Raw genomic sequence first — 13469 nt, 5'->3', positions numbered from 1 at the left:
TTATATCTATCAAATCTATATTAAGATCAAATCTGAAACGATTTACTTTAAAAAACGTTCCATTTTTTTTTCTATACATTTATGCAGGTATCTACGTTGCTTCTTCGAATCCCACCTGATAACGATAAGTTATTGATAATAATTTAAACGCGAAGACGAAAAGAGGAAAATTTCGATATCGTGTCGTTGTGAGGTAAATACTTTGAGAGCTTTATTCATTGAGCACGTTCGATATAATTGCGAAGTTTAACCGGTTCTCGTGAAATCGGTAATAACCCGCATTCAACGACTAGTCACTCATAAAGAAACATAAGAATAAATGGTAGTTCATTATATATATATATATATATATATATATATATATATATATATATATATTTAAAATATATTTTAGTCGGGATAGAATCGGTTTATTCGTAGAAGTTAAGATTATATTTAATACGCGAGATTTCTGGGAAATATCACTTACCAAGTTGTATGTAAGTTTCTTAACATTTAGAAACAGATTAATAATTTTTTTCAAAATGTGAATTGTTTTAGTTGAATTTTTGATCAAAATCGATTTTCTTAGATCGAACGATGTTTTTTCATGGCGATATCATCTCTCGATACATGAAAAGAGATCGATGTCTATCGATGGCAATAAAACTTAGATATGTGAAATTTAGAAAATTGTCAGATCTAATTGAAACGAACGAGAATAATTATGTTTCCGTTTGCGTGTCACAGGTTCGTGCATATCTGAACGACATGGCACGATACGGAGCTTCCGGATTTGATAGCCGATTGTAATTGGCAACAAGATCGACGTGCTTGTCGTTTCGTCAATCTAGAAATACGAATTGCTTTAATTCATCTCTGATCTCAACGTAGAAAGGTTCCTACATTCGTGGAAGAAAAGTGAAAGATTCGTCAAGTTGAAATAGAATATTTAAAAAGAGAGGCTTTGATTAAAACTTCTTTGTGATTTAATTTTCATGCCCTTGTTTTATTTATTAATATTAATTTTAAATAAATTATTTAACAAATATCTCGAATCATATGGTATCATCGATGAACGCATTAACAAACATTAGTTTTAACAATTAACATGGGTTGTTTATTCCTTGCAGCAACGTTGTGAAAATTGATATAATTATTCTGATCTTAAACACATTGTGCATTGAATAATTAATATCCAATTATTAAATACTCGTAAGAACGAATCCCGTTTGTGCAGGAACTTTTAGGTTGTCAGCTGTTTTGACGATTTTTCTGTTTTAACATAAAGAATTATAGAATTATAACATCTACATATTTTACAAATCATATTTTATATAAAGTACTATTAAATAATTATACTATTTAAAAATTCATGAAGAAAGTTAGACTTATTTAAGAATTACATTTTGCATGATAGAAAATAATAAAGACAAGCTTAAAAAGCGTCTTTTACCCTCAAATGATATCAATTTACACGATTCGACTTACCTCATAGGTATGTCACAAGATTCTGTGACGAAATAAAGTATAAGTTTCTTTGGTACATTATTAAAGATTTTCATATCAACATATTCATCACGATCTCCATAATTTGCCACTACGTAAACAGGTTTACCATTTTTCATACGTCTGTAATAATTAATTAAATATGATACTTATATAAAAGGAAGAAATGAACGAACTGAAGAAAAAAGTAATTACTTGAAATAACATTCGTGAGAATGACTTTAAAATTTACCTTGAAAAAGCTAAAACATTGTTGTTTGGTACTTTCATAACAAATTCTTTGTTTTCCGTAGGAAAGTTTTTCTTGAATTTCGAAAGAAATACTATCATGTTATAGAAAGAGTTCTTCGATACTTTCTCATTGGCTAAATTCAATGTTAAGTAATTACTGTTCACAGGTAACCAAGGTTTGGGATTGCTAGAAAATCCTGTAATGTTCGAGTATTATAAATATAGTTAGAGATAGGTACGTATAAGAAAATACGTTGTAAAATAAGTAAACAGAAGAAAAAAATATTGAGAGGTCCATTATTCTATGGTGAACATACCGGCCGCAGTAGTGTTATCCCATTGGAAAGGTGTCCTTGCATAATCTCTGCTTATAGATAAGTAATTATCTCTGCCGAGTTTACAGGCTGCACTATCCTTTGTATCTTCCCAAGAAAGTACCGTATCTTCCATACCTATTTCATCGCCGTTGTAAATCACAGCTGCACCCGGAAGTAAAAATACCATGGTCATGATTATGCGGGCTCGTTTTTCTCCAATTCGTGACACTAATCTTCGATTGTCGTGATTTCCACTCTAAAAGGAAGATAGAGTTTGTTGAAGTTATTGATTAGTATTTATTTCCAATGTCAATTATATACTTTAAAATTCTTAGCGTTATTTTATTTTCATTTATAATTGGGATCTTTGTCGAGAAAGAGGAATTTAGATTTACCATAGTATATCTTCTACAGTTTACATCAGTCTGAAATAGGGATTATTATATTCATATGTCAATATGAAAATTTTCCGTAATATGTGACAATATATATGTTTGTTTTGTAATATCGTGTTAGATTCGATTCAGCTAATTTCTTTTTAAAATTCCAGAAAATTGTCTATTTTGTTTTCCATAAAAAATATTAAACATAATGTATATAGATAAAATGAAATTACAAGTTAAATTATTTCGCTATCGCGATTGCTTTGACGGTTCACGGTTAGCCGTCGTGTTTATGTAAAATACGAATTTGGAAAGACGTCGACGATGTCAGGATGATTATGCACGCAAAAAAAAAAGAGGAATCGTTCGTAAACTTTGAAATAGATTTATTTGTTGACGCGTAACTTACCACCCAGTTGGCGATGCTACCATCGGGCATATTCGATATCCAATCCTTCACATATTTTGCCACGTCCGATGCCGTTGAATCTTTATTCAGTTTATCGATAAAATTGAAATTAAAAGGGAAGTTTGCTCCGTGTTTGTAATAGTCCATGGTATATTCCACGCTGGCATATGCTTCGATGACCAAAATTTTTGGACATTTCTCTTTGGTAGAATATTCGTCCAATAAATCCCGCCAGCTTTGAACTAAATCGTAGGTTTCTGGTTGATCTCTCGTGTATATTTTTTTCGTAGAATTATAAGCATAAGGATTATAGGTGGTTCCAGAAAGTGGTTCATCTAAAAATTTCTGATTTTCGTAATAGTAAGGTGCAGCATCCAATCGAAAACCGTCCACTCCCAAATCTAACCAAAACTTCATGACATTCTGAAAAATTTCAATTTGTTTTTTTTAACATTAAAAATTCTTTCGCGACAGATAATAATCTTTGTTTAAATTAAAAGAAATTATGAAAGATAGGAAGGATCTCTGAAGAATTCAAATAAAAGATGATTTTGGTAATGCTGAGAATTTCGTCAGCAGCGAAAAATTCTTTCCATATTTTTTAGATTAAGTGAACAAGTGAAAAGTTGAAAAATGCAGATTAGATATATTGCGTCACATTATACTACTGATTAGATTAACGTATTGCGTCGCATCGACGTGAACGTTCAACCTTAAAACGGACAAGCACTTGATGTTTCTCGTCCATATTGCGTACGAATTAATTATTTCGATGGTAAAAGTAATATAACATTTGTTACGTTAAAAATTATTACATCGATTACAGCGTGTGAACGAGATTCGAAATTCCTTTCTTATAATTTAACATTCGAATTTATTCGGAAGTAAATAATTACCTTCATTTCTTCTCTTAGTTGTGGGTCATAGTAGTTTAGTTCAATTTGAAAGGACGAAAATTGATGATAATAATATTCCTCTCTTTCTTCATTCCAAACCCATGCTGGTTCATCGTAAATACTCATCTATACACGTAAATGAGTACGTATATAAAAGTTATTTGTAATATTCAATTTCAAAAGTATACGAAGAAATAATTAATTTGTTTTTGAATCAATTACCCAGTTATTTGGATATGTGATGGTACCATTAGGAAGAGTCCGTCCTTTTCTCCAAACGTAATAGTTGGTATAGGGATCGATTTTTTTGATACTCATTTCGAACCACTTGTGCTTGTCCGACGTATGATTAGGAACGAAGTCCACGAGTAATTTTATACCCTTCGCGTGAGCACCTTTTACTAAATTTTTAAAATCTTCTAACGTACCAAAGATTGGATCGACCTCTGTGAAATTGCTAATATCGTATCCCATATCGAGCATTGGGCTTAAATAGAATGGAGATAACCATATAGCATCGACTTTCAAATCCTGGAAATGATCCAGTTTGCTGATGATACCTGCGTTTAGAAAAAAGAATTATATGAAAATGATAAAATCAATGGATCATATTTAATGAGCCTAGAATATTTTACGTACCTTTAATATCACCTATACCATCTCCGTTGCTGTCCTTAAAGCTTCTCGGATAAATTTGGTATAATAACATGTTCTTCCACCATTGTTGATTGCAATTTATAATTTTAGCGTTTACAGCGATTAGTAACGCGGCAAATACTAAGCACCCCTTCATTGTTTTTAAATTTTAAGATCTATTTTGCGAGAGCTCAATACTCTATATTTGTATTTGTCGACTTTATGTTGTATTATATCTTAAAGTTTTTAAGAATTTTCAAATACGCTTGTACATATTTACTGTGCAGAAGTCTAACGATGTTCTCCTTTTATACTCATATTTACGTCATTTCAACGCAGTTACTAATACTAACAAGCATATATAAACAATCTAATTTTTACGTACATATGTATATTTGCAAATATAGTTAACGATACAGTCATAATACTAGTATAAGTAAAGCAAACAAGAGAGTTAAATAACAGATGTCAGATAAGTTTATATAAATGATTTTTACTAAAAATGATTTATTATTGCAAGTAAGAACACGTGTGTAATGTATATATTTTTCGTTGATAGTAGTAAATATTTTTAACTTGAGAAATTAATAATCTGGAAAAAGCATTTATATTAATGAATCAAGAGGCAAAAGTTGAATCTGCAATTTATTAAAATAATAATGAAAAGATTCTTCTTATTTAGCTTCGTAAAAAAATGGCAAACATGGATATAATAAATTAATATTCGGAACATATTTTTACGTCGTTTCTTCGAAATTATAAACTAATAAAAAAACATTTAATATGAATGCAATGTTTTAACTTTATCTTGAGTTTAAAACATATGATTTGATCCACGTTTAATACATCGAAACGTTGAGAAAGTTTTTCTTTTTTGAATGAAATCATTCTTCTTTTTTTAAATTAAGTGTGCGAAGATGTACATCTTTGATATTTAAATATCATTATCCTCAAGCGTAAAGCTTCGAACCAAAATCTAATCGTGCGGTTTAATTGTATTATGTAGTACGTGAACGTATAAAATCTTCTATAGTGTGTCTACCTTTCAAAGGGTCATATTCACATATATAGCTCTTCCTTTGAATATATAAATTCGAAATACTCGTGTATTGTATGGCGAAATAATTTACCGTCTGTAGACATATACATTTTATTCAAATTTAAATGAATTGCGATTCCAGCATTGTGTATATAATTAATCTTCATTTCTTGGAGAAATGCTAGAGAATTTGTCTTTGTAGTATATACGAAGATAATCATTGAGAAGTCGGTCGAGTAAAGTGGTGATTGTATCAATGTCCTATCCATAAAGGAGAGAGTTTGATTGTATTGTGGTAACTTAGCAATCCCCTTAACTTTGAGTTTAGTAGTTTATTGCTTACCAAATTGGCCAAGTGAACTAACAGGGTTAAGTTATAGTTATATGTGTATACACATACGCATGAAAGTTTGTAGATACATAGATAACACAAACATTCCGAAGTAAAAATATTTTACGTTTTGTACAGCAACGTAATATTTAATTAATTTATTTAATTTACAATCGGTAACAATAAATATGATTTGACTGATATAAAAGTTTATTATTTTGTATTCCAATTCTGGAAGATAAAAAGAAATATATATGTATATTTTATAAAATATACTTTATTTCAGCATTACAACAAATGTGAAGAGTTATAAAATTTTTATGAAGGAATAAATTTCCAACCATTATATTATTGGAAGGTTCAACTTATGGCTTGTATTTATATAAGTTTCTATTCAACATATATTATATATATACATATATATATATATATATATATATATATATGTGTACGTATAACGGTAATTTTGGTATTTCTAGGAACGTTGAAACTTCGAGACCATTTCCGCATAATGTTCAAATAACATTCTATCCTTGTTGAATGCAGTAGTATTACGACATAAACACAATAGACGTTATTGACCAGTATGTACAGGCATTGATCTTTCCTACAATGTAACTTACCTTATACAACACAGAGATGAGATCGTAATAGTGACGAAATGAATGATTGAATCAATTAAGTTTGGATAGTGTATACTAGTCGCTTGAAAATGATGTTATTTAATAGAGACTTTGATCAATCTATTATTATGATTAATAACAAATCGTTCGCCTTTTTTATAGTAAAATAAAAAAACACTTTATTGAAGATACAATATCTATGTAAAATGTAAGATACGAAATAAGAGAGAGGATAATTTTCTTATTATAAGCTTTTTAAAATATTCTTCAATATTTTTTCATATGTGCATTAAATTTGACAAAAACTCGTTATAATCTTTAAGAAAAATTTTTTGATGATATAAAAAAAGTAACTCGATATTCATCACAAAATGTTGTAAGTTACATTGCAATAACTGTGAGTTTTTTTAACACTCGGTACTACGTTGTTGGCGAATTCATTAAAGACTTTACTAGTACGTACTATAAAAATTAACACAGTCTTGGTGTTGCTCTATGAATGTAAAAGGGAAATAGTGCACGCGATTCTTTTTTACGAAAGTACGATCGCGTGTATAGATAAGGAATACGGTGAGTTAACGCGTATTACATCCTCTATCGATCTTTCCTAGCTAGTAGCGTTATGCCTATAGTTTCGTACCTTAAGCGAACAAATATTTTGAATGCTAGCATCTTCTACTTTTATCGACAGATCATCGATACGTTTGAATAGTTAGAATCTTTGAAATTAAAAAAACTGCAATGAAAGAAATGAAAGAAATAAAAGAGAAATACAGAAATCGAATTACTATCAAGCATTTGCATGTTGTTATAACTCGAAATGTTCAACTTTTTTTTACTCGAATATTTATCGTCCGCGATATAAAGAAAATTTTTGCAATAAATCAATCGTCAAAATAGTTGTATACTTTTCGACTGTTTTTAAATGTTGGAACATAACTCAATCAAGGAAACGTTCAAAAAAGATAACGTAGAATTCATGAAATTTGTTTATAAATGTTCAAGACATCATTCAACAATGGTATTCTTTGATAGTTCTAAAGTAACAGGGTGTATACAACGAAACTAATTTTCTCTCGACATCGTTCAATTGCCTTCCTTTCTTCCCAAAGAACGGCAGCTCGTTTTACACGCGGTCTCCTGATTTATGTCCGTACAATGTTGAAATGAGGTAATGCCGTATAGTGTAGGAAGAAATAACGGATACGTCGCCGGAAGGTTTATGGATCTGATAGAATATTATATCGATATCATGACGTTGTTAAACTGACATACAATTCGTCAAAAATCTATAACTACGGAAAAATATTATGTATTTTTCGATAAAATATGGTAATTAAAATGGAACGATAATTAAAAGCTGCGTATTCGTATAAATGAAAATACATATAAAATAATATAATTCATCATATAATATTTGTTTAAATTTAATATAGAGAAATCCTTATCGTTAAGTATACATTGTATTTACATATGTTGTTATTACAATGTATTTTCTTGACTGATTCCAATACTTGTTTTTAATCTATTCAACTCCTCATGATAGTTATCTGATAAATAGTATCTTAATTTTTATTTATTTTGTTAATATAATGATGTACAAGTGTAGTAAATATAATGAATTATTCGGTAGTTTTATGGGGACTTATACCAAAATAATAGGTTTTAATCATTTATAGTTATATATTTGAAGATAATATTTCAAATGTTGTTTTCGGAAAATCATAATTATGTTTTAATACATTTACAAGAATAGTACATATAATTTTGATATATTTTGTTTCGGCAAAGTATTTATTACTAATGAATTATTTTTTGATTTTACCGAAGAGTAAATTACTAATGAACTAAGTTTCGATTTTAACAAACTTCATAAAGCTCTGTTTTTGTTGGATTAACATAATAACATTGCAAAATGCGTTTTCATAATTTGGACGATTATTTTTAGAGAAGAATCGATAATTCGTTTTTATTTTACTCTTATATATATTTTCCATATCTACTGCATCAATTACAGAAATAAAGAAAATCATTATTATAAAAAAGACATAAGAAATCTTATTTCATAATTAATTAGAAAGACGTATAATAATATGAAGCATTTTGTATGTGTATTACAAGATCGTCGTTTTATCGCATAGAAAATTTAGTAATGTAAAATTCAGTAGAAGATATGCACAGTGGAGCCATTAATTAGAAGAAGAAAGACCCGTTTGAATCTCCGTTCTTCACTTTTCAACATTGTTTCCTTTATACCGAAGTCCTTTCTCGTAGCACTTTCATGGATGTTTTATTCGTGTACGACCGATATATACTAGATACGTGATGACGATCGAGAGAGAAAATGAGACACAATAAGCTTTGATAGTCACGTTTTTACGAATCTAGGAGAAAAATATAAAGTACAATATCCCGAGATCATTTTTATCGTCATCTTCATTTTCTCAGTTAGAATACACACTGCATAATAATTTCGGTGGCAATCGAAGAATAAAACGATTGGTAGAAATAAGAAATTTTGATTGAACCGTTAACGACATTGACAACTCAATATTTCTTTCATAATCCATGCCATAGCGCGTTTTCATTTTATTTTCAGTATTTTTCTTATGAATAATTCAATTCACGCATCGTGAAATCGTCGAACGCGTCACTCACCATATATGTAGATATATTACATAGTTCTGTGAAAATTAAGTCAAGAATACGTAAATATATGTACGTATATGTGCACGTATATTTATGTATTTTGCGTGACATTGCAAGTAAGACGAAGGTCTTGTTGGTAGCGGTAATGCTTGTGCGGGGTAATGTAATCAAAGAAATCTCTCTGAACTCGAGGCTCGTGAGAAAATGCGAATAGCTCGTCTCTGGTTATCGTCATCATCGCTCGAAGCTTGTACTCGTAAGAACGATCATTTCAAGAGCTATGGCTAGCTACTGCTTCTTTTTTTTTTATATCCGACGTTGATGTCACAACTCGAGATATCCGATGAAACGAAGTCAATTCAAGTCCCGCGATCTGCTCGTACTTCTTTTTTTCTTTCCTTTTTTTATTTTTTTTTATTTTTTTTTCCATAAAGGTAAAAAATCTTGTCGATCGTTAAACGAAAATGTTAGTTTTTTCAAAGCTTTTCCACAGTACCTCCAGTTATTCAAGTTTACAGCTTCAACGCACATGAGTACATATTTACTCTCACGAATAAGCCCCTTCGAAAATTTATCTTCCTTTTCCCCTCTGAAAATCCAATAATATGCTGACTATTTGCCACGCTTGTATCCGGCAAATTTTCTATCTTGATGACGAACTATGTACGATCGTCCTATTTTAAGCACTTGAAATTAACTTAACTGATGAATGTTATAAGAGATTGTATATATATATATATATATATATATATATATATATTGAATATGATGAAATATACATATGAGGAAAGAAAATCTAATTTGTAAATAAAAATTCGTTTCTATTTTATTACTAAAATATATTTTCATATTTTTATCTTTTCTTGTTTGCTTTTTTGATGTTTCCACCTTTGAGATTTGTTAATGAACATTTGGTAGTAACGTCAATACTTGTGTAAATAAACCTTGATTTATCGATATTTTTCAATCAAACTTCTTACGATGCGCATTTCAAAATTATCCATTTTCTACACATATAAATACATAAATTGCTAAATCATTGTAACAGATGTATCTAAAAATAATTATTTGTACAAATGAATTTTCAGAGTTACTGAACGATTAATGTTATTTTATTAACTTGTTACAATTATTAGTACGCTTCGACGTGAGAACATAAACATGTATTTCTCATTTAGTTCTTATTTTAGTTTTCTATTATTTTATGTAAAAAACGATAAAAGTAAATTCACTATCTAGATATTATCAGCAGTCGTATAATTTTTTTAGAATATAGTAGAAAATTTTAAAATATTCAATTTTGTACATCTGTGACAACAAAAAACGTGTTTAGATTTATTCAACGTGCTTATCGACGTTTTATCATTCAAGGATAACTAAATGACAACTGAAAAAGAACGGTGTATAAATTTTCAAGACTGAAGTGTATATTATGACTACATGCATGTAACTAGTAGTATGCTTTCAACAATTGCATATATTATTTTATTGTGCGACCGATCGTATCACTATGTCTGAATATTATATAAGAGATTTCCAGTAATTAATATTATAAGACGTCGCCTCGTAAGGTAACAAATGATGCGAAGATTATGTAATTTTATATTGATCCAACATCCTTGCATGCGATAAGAATTTAATTAATGATCCATCGATTTTAACGTCGCATAAAAATGCAATTAGACTGTTGCGTAAAAGCATCGTCTTTAAAACGTGTAATTTACTAATCGATATTTTCAATGTCACTTTAATAAGCATTCATTCTATTTGTCATTAAACATTTAACGCGTATCGTGCTTTAATTCGTATAAATTGATTCATATCAAACGTTTACATATATAAATATCTGTCTATTTGATATGCCTATTTCTATTATTATTTCAATATAAAAAATAAATGCAATTAAATATTGGGAAGAGTAAATGAGATAGTATTTCACATAATTGAAAGATATTATACGTATAAATGGTCGATTTTTTTTTACTATCTCATATTTTTTCAATAAAAGAAGAAAGAGGAAGGAAGACAATCATAAAATACTTAACGCATAAATCGTTATATTATTATAGTTATTGCGAACAAATTCTTATTCTTATTTCATGGGAAAGTACCCGAGAAAATAAATGAAATAATTAATGAAGTTAGTTGGAACTATCGAGTAAATGTGACCATTTGTCTTTTCGAGTTTGAAGAATATTCAAGCATTGTAGATTACGTGTAATGAATGAATATCTTATAATTCTCTTTTTTATGATAGATCAAAAGTTACTTCTTTCATCAAGAATGATATATTATTTCAATCTCAAGATTTTACGAGTACGTTACGTCTCTTTTAGAAGATTAATGGTTCCAATCATCGTCGATATTCTTTATTACATTTTCTCTTTTGTCAAAAAGCTTTTATCAATTATTTTATACCAGTCTTAATATCTAGAATTTAAGTACATATCTCTATATACTTTTTATACCTGTTGAGTTGCTTTTTTATACTTTTTAATAAAAAATAAAGCACAAACATAAAAACTATATACGGCATCATGTAGATTATGTCGAATTATTTGTTGATAAATAGTTTAATTTCATGTTTTGATTTGTATTAATATTTTAATATGTTTTTTAATAAAATTAATTAGAGATTATAATTAATTGGAAATTATAAATGTTTTGAACGAGAGTGAAAAGTCAAATGCTTACTAGCGATGTTTTCTACAATATCTACGTTAATGTATGTTAATTTGAATACTTCTCATCTTTTATGTTCGTAGTATAACGTGATTAAAATAATAGATGCAATTCGCGTTCTGAATTTTATCGATGAGTTATATCTACGTAGTGTAAAGACTATCGACGGAGCATACAAATCGATAGCTATCATGCGGTGCTTTCACTGCAGTCGAATGACCCATCGGTTCTATCGCTTATATTTGATCCATCAATTGATTATATATATATATATATATATATATATATATATATATATGCGAAAATTATTTGAAGATTTAATAATTGTTGATAATAATGATAATGACGACATAATGTGCTTACTATTATGAAAAAAATTATTCTCCGATTAACTCGCATTTCAGTTAATTTATATTTTATTAGTTTATCGAAAATATTTAAACAAGATTCAATTCTAACATATATAATTAAATTTAATGACAGAAATATCGTCGAAAATATAATACTTTAAAAATGGATAATCGAAGGATGGAAATAATTAAATAATATAAGAGAACTTTCTAATATAGATATATAGATTTGTACAAATAACTATTTTCTCTCTATGAGCTACTACTAAATCATACATTTTGATTCCCTTTGTGCATTGTTATTATGTAATCACGTTAATATACTATATTACTGTAAATATCAAGTAACTATGTGCAATAGGAGATATATCAATATTAGTTCCAATTATCGATTATGGAATATGATGAAATGAATAAATATGTAAAAACGAATATCAGTTTTATTGGAACGGTTAGTATCGCCAAAAAAATTGTTAGAGTTCATAAAAAAAAAAATGATGACTATGGAGGATAAATGTTTCTATACTCGATAAATCGTGATATATTTATTACAAAAAATAGAAAAAAAAAACTAATGGGAAATAAATGGAGAATAAATAAAAAATATAAAAAAGAAATATGAAAAATTTGTTAAAAATGGTATAGAGATAGTCGGAGAAACGTTTGTAAGCTTTTTAAAATTGAGTAAAATTTTGTAGGTAAAATAAAATGTTCCGAATTTTTGCATAGATATGAAAAAATTAGTGTGTCGCATAAAATATACATAGAAAGAATTAAAAAAAGTATCTTCTTTAAAAATCCTTGAAACATTTTTTATCAATAGCTTTTAGGAATATATTCATTTTGTACATGTAAATATTTCATTTTGTGAATATTCAGAAAATCGATCAATCTTAGGTCAAATTATGCTTCCTGGTTTAGAAGAAAAAAATTATTCCATTTGAAAAAGTGTTCGAATATTTTTCTGTAAAACGAAATATAAAAGAAAGTATAAAGGATAATCTGAAGTGTAATTTTGAAGTAAGTTTAAATTTCTTTTCGAAATTGCAGTTGCATCTCCGCCGGATAGAAGGGTCACGAGAGACGATATGGGGGTGGCCTCGCATGATACAGCTGCGAACACGGCTACCGGCTGTTCAAGTGGTACAACCCCACCTCGCCCGCACAATCCTTCCTCCCCTGGTCGAAATGGTCAGCTATCGAGTAAGTTTCCATGATATTACCACGAGATTCCACTTACGATTTGTGTTTCTATCTCCGACGCGGATTACTCGTTTCTTTGCGTAGATAAATGGACGCGTTATAAATCGATTCTCTTTACGTCGAAGTCGATATTTTTTTTACGATTAAAATAGTTTTACATTTAATGCTGGAACGAAATATTACCAATTTGCGAAATAAAAGACTCTTCCGATAGTATTTAAGGTAATAATAT

General features: G+C 28.9%; 2 protein-coding genes across 11 annotated transcripts in view; one reads left to right on the top strand and one right to left on the bottom strand.

Moving 5' to 3' along the window:
- LOC127066408 (dual specificity calcium/calmodulin-dependent 3',5'-cyclic nucleotide phosphodiesterase 1-like) overlaps window positions 1-13469 on the top strand; it is a 67534-nt gene that overhangs the window by 42506 nt on the left and 11559 nt on the right. For all 10 annotated transcript variants that reach the window (XM_051000136.1, XM_051000137.1, XM_051000139.1 and 7 more), the window contains one exon: window positions 13085-13237. In XM_051000136.1, coding sequence (XP_050856093.1) covers window positions 13085-13237 — 153 coding nt within the window. The remainder of the gene's footprint in view (window positions 1-13084; window positions 13238-13469) is intronic.
- LOC127066420 (alpha-glucosidase-like) lies at window positions 968-4655 on the bottom strand. Its single transcript, XM_051000163.1, has 8 exons — window positions 4364-4655; window positions 3947-4284; window positions 3725-3850; window positions 2829-3251; window positions 2037-2292; window positions 1721-1916; window positions 1471-1611; window positions 968-1254 (listed from the first exon to the last, which is right to left on the bottom strand). The coding sequence occupies exons 1-8, from the start codon at window positions 4515-4517 to the stop codon at window positions 1185-1187; spliced, it is 1704 nt and encodes a 567-aa protein (XP_050856120.1). The 5' UTR covers window positions 4518-4655; the 3' UTR covers window positions 968-1184.

Source organism: Vespula vulgaris, chromosome 9 (genome assembly GCF_905475345.1).
Source record: "Vespula vulgaris chromosome 9, iyVesVulg1.1, whole genome shotgun sequence".
Lineage (NCBI taxonomy): Eukaryota > Metazoa > Arthropoda > Insecta > Hymenoptera > Vespidae > Vespula > Vespula vulgaris.
This window is presented reverse-complemented; position numbering and strand designations above follow the sequence as displayed.

Coding starts and splice junctions, on each gene's coding strand:
- LOC127066420 (XM_051000163.1), bottom strand. CDS start 4,517: ATGAAGGGGTGCTTAGTATTTGCCGCGTTACTAATCGCTGTAAACGCT. Junction 3,851..3,946: donor TCACATATCCAAATAACTGG/GTAATTGATTCA, acceptor TTACGTGTATAG/ATGAGTATTTACGATGAACC. Junction 2,293..2,828: donor GTAGCATCGCCAACTGGGTG/GTAAGTTACGCG, acceptor TCTTCCTTTTAG/AGTGGAAATCACGACAATCG.